The sequence below is a fragment of the Borostomias antarcticus genome (assembly GCF_949987555.1).
Source record: "Borostomias antarcticus genome assembly, chromosome: 10".
In the NCBI taxonomy this organism is placed as follows: Eukaryota; Metazoa; Chordata; class Actinopteri; order Stomiiformes; family Stomiidae; genus Borostomias; species Borostomias antarcticus.
In genome coordinates, this window is record NC_140243.1 from 20,490,150 (window position 1) to 20,493,886 (window position 3,737).

General features: G+C 45.5%; 1 protein-coding gene across 1 annotated transcript in view; it reads left to right on the top strand.

Annotated features, from left to right (window-relative positions):
* ephb6 (eph receptor B6) overlaps window positions 1-3,737 on the top strand; it is a gene marked incomplete at both ends in the record, with an annotated part of 26,370 nt that overhangs the window by 14,264 nt on the left and 8,369 nt on the right. The window contains 3 exon segments of the mRNA XM_084444603.1: window positions 1,164-1,333; window positions 1,667-1,962; window positions 2,580-3,323. Coding sequence (XP_084300729.1) covers window positions 1,164-1,333; window positions 1,667-1,962; window positions 2,580-3,323 — 1,210 coding nt within the window.

Here is a 3,737-nt window from a genome sequence, read left to right on the forward strand (position 1 = left end):
GCATTTCTTTTGGGTTGTTACTGGACCCCCACCGAGGCCGAACGCCTACATTTCCCATTATCCCGCCTACATCAGAGGCTCTGCTTACACATTGGATTTGTAGTTGCCTAAACAACATGTCAAGAATATGATTACAGTTATGGTTACAGAAGAACAGCTACGTGTTCTTTTGTCAACCAAGTGTTGAGCTACAAGTTCCATCTCATCCAACCGTGATGGCAGGTGCTTGCACATGGGAATTGTAGTTTCCTAAGAGGTTCTGGTGGTGTTATAGCTCTCAATTGGTCCTTGTGGTATTATTAGTTTACCGCTCCTCCTACCCTCATTCAATGACATGTCTTTAACCGCCCTAAGGGTTTGGGTGGATGAAATACGAATGGAGCACTTACCAGGTTTTTCTCCGAGGCAACAGAAAACGCCGGAAACTTGTCGTGTCACATTCCGCGCGCAGTCACGGAGGGAGGCGTAGGCTAAAGTCATCGTGGATGAATACGTTTCTCCTTTGGGGAAAGTGAGGCGCTGTTTAAAAATGCAAATGAAATCCCGACGAGCGAGCGGCACGCCACGGCAGGAGGCCAAGCGTCCCGGAGTCTCTCTGAGGAGGAGCTACGCTGACTCCCCCCCACCGGGGATTAACCCCACGTTCACTCTCCACGCCATGTACTTTAGATCGCAATTCTTGCACTTTGCCTTCAGCACTAGATTATGCTCTTAGTCACTTGTTGTAGAAAGGAGATGCACTTGTGAGTTCTGGCGAGTAGTAGCACATTGGCTTTTCCTACGTTAAATGCAATCATTCTTAGTCGCTTTGGATAAAAGCGTCTGCTAAATGACTGTAATGTAATGTAAAATGTAATGTAGGCTAACTCGCACATATTCATGCATGCTCTCACTGAGGGCTGCTGGGAGTTTTGTGGATTCTTTGTCTTAAACCTTATCATCTAGCATCTTATCTTTGTCTCTCTCTCTCTCTTTTACTCTCCCCCACAATCTCTCCCTCTCTTCCTCCATTCATTCCACACCTTTTCCTCGTCTTTCTTTGTTTGACATTTGTCATCCAACTTTAATTTACCTTACCCACTTCCTTTATCCTTTCTCTCTCCCTTCGGCTCTCTCTCCCTCCTTCCCTCCCCCTCCTCCCCCTCCCCTCCTCCCCCCTCCAGCCGTCCAGTGGAGAGAAGGAGAGCAGGGAGGGATGGGTGAAGATAGACACCATCGCGGCAGATAAGAGTTTTACCAAGGTGGAGCCCAGCCTGCCTCACCAGTACCAGCCGGACCGCTACCGCCGGGTCAACATCAAGACTCGCAGCTTCGCCCCGCTCACACGCAACGGGTAGGCCCTGACCCCTGACCCGGTCACCCGGGCCGCGGGCCCTGATTCTGTGGTGGTGTGGTGTTATTCTGTGGTGGTGTTCAATGTTACAGAAGAACAGCTACATTTTCATTGTCAACCAAGTGTTGAACTACAAGTTCAATTTCATCCAACAGTGATGGCAGGTGCTTGCCCATGGGAATTGTAGTTTCCTAAGAGGTTCTTGTGGTATTATGTAATTAGTTTGCCCCTCCCCCAACCCCGAAAAAAATAAAAAAAATAGTTCCAAAACTACAACTGGCTGTAGTTCTGATCCCGTGTCTGGATGTGACTGACCCCTGACCCCGGTCTCAGATTCGTCCTGGCCGTCGTCGACAGCGGCGCCTGCGTGTCTCTAATGGGCGTGTCCATCTTCTACCGCCGCTGCCCGGCGACCAACTGCCACCTGGCGTCCTATCCGGCCACGCCCTCCGGCGCGGAGCCAACGGCGTTGGTGCCGGTGAGCGGGACGTGCGTTCCCCACAGCCAGGCTCAGGGAGGCTCCGCCCCTCGCATGCACTGCAACGCGGAAGGTGATTGGATGGTGCCGGTGGGCGGGTGCGTCTGTGACGAGGGCTACGAGCCAAACGTCAACGAATCAGCCTGTTTGGGTGAGTCAGCGAAATATTTAATCTTCTTTTAAATCCCCTATCATGGTCGAGTCCCCCAAAGGTACAGAAACTATGAGGATCATCAATCAATCAACCATTCAAAAGGTGCATTCATTTGTCTTGTCTTTATGTAAGTGTGGTTTGCCTGAAGGCAAGGTGCAAGAACACATCATACTCATACTCTCCAGTGGCATGTGTCAAGAACAACACAACCCTAATCCGGAAAGTTCTAGGCCTGCGTCCCACCTGCTGCTGTCTGCTCTCATGCTGATGTCTCCCTGTGTCACTAACTGTCTGATCAATATGGCTGGAGCTCACGTCACCCTGGGTGAATAAGTGAGTGGATGTTTTTTTATGTGTTCACTAGGGATATAGGGTTTTTGTATGTGTGTGTGTGTTTGTGTGTGTAGTTATTGTTTATCTTGTCTAATGCTCATTCTGGCAGTGCTGCCAATAGTAACGTTTTGTGAGATGATAAAGCGAGTGAGATTTTAGGAATATTAATGGAAGGAAAGGTGATACTGGACCTTTCCAGGTATTTATTGGATCACAAGATCAGTATTTAAATGTAAATGATGTATGAGGGACAAGGGGCTTTGTGTTTAGTCGCGGCTCAGGGATGGAGAAGAGCTTGTCAGAGCAAAGGCTCAACTACATCAACTACATCAGCTACATCAACTACATCAACTACATCAGCTACATCAACTACATCAGCTACATCAACTACATCAGCTACATCAGCTACATCAACTACATCAACTACATCAACTACATCAGCTACATCAACTACATCAACTACATCAGCTACATCAGCTACATCAACTACATCAACTACATCAACTACATCAGCTACATCAACTACATCAACTATATCAGCTACATCAACTACATCAACTACATCAGCTACATCAACTACATCAACTACATCAACTACATCAGCTACATCAGCTACATTAACTATATCAGCTACATCAGCTACATCAGCTACATTAACTATATCAGCTACATCAGCTACATCAGCTACATCAGCTACATTAACTACATCAACTACATCAACTACATTAACTACATCAACTACATCAGCTACATCAACTACATCAGCTACATCAACTACATCAGCTACATCAACAACATCAACTACATCAGCTACATCAACTACATCAACTACATCAGCTACATCAGCTACATCAACTACATCAACTACATCAACTACATCAGCTACATTAACTACATCAGCTACATCAGCTACATCAACTACATCAGCTACATCAACTACATCAGCTACATCAGCTACATCAGCTACATCAACTACATCAGCTACATCAGCTACATCAACTACATCAACTACATCAGCTACATCAGCTAAATCAACTACATCAACTACATCAACTACATCAGCTACATCAACTACATCAGCTACATCAACTACATTAACTACATCAGCTACATCAACTACATTAACTACATTAACTACATTAACTACATCAGCTACATCAGCTACATTAACTACATCAGCTACATCAACTACATTAACTACATCAGCTACATCAGCTACATCAACTACATCAGCTACATAATCTAAATCAACTACCTCAACTACATCAGCTACATTAACTACATCAGCTACATCAACTACATCAACTACATCAACTACATCAGCTACATCAACTACATCAACTACATCAGCTACATCAGCTACATCAGCTACATCAACTACATCAGCTACATCAACTACATCAACTACATCAGCTACATAATCTACATCAACTACATCA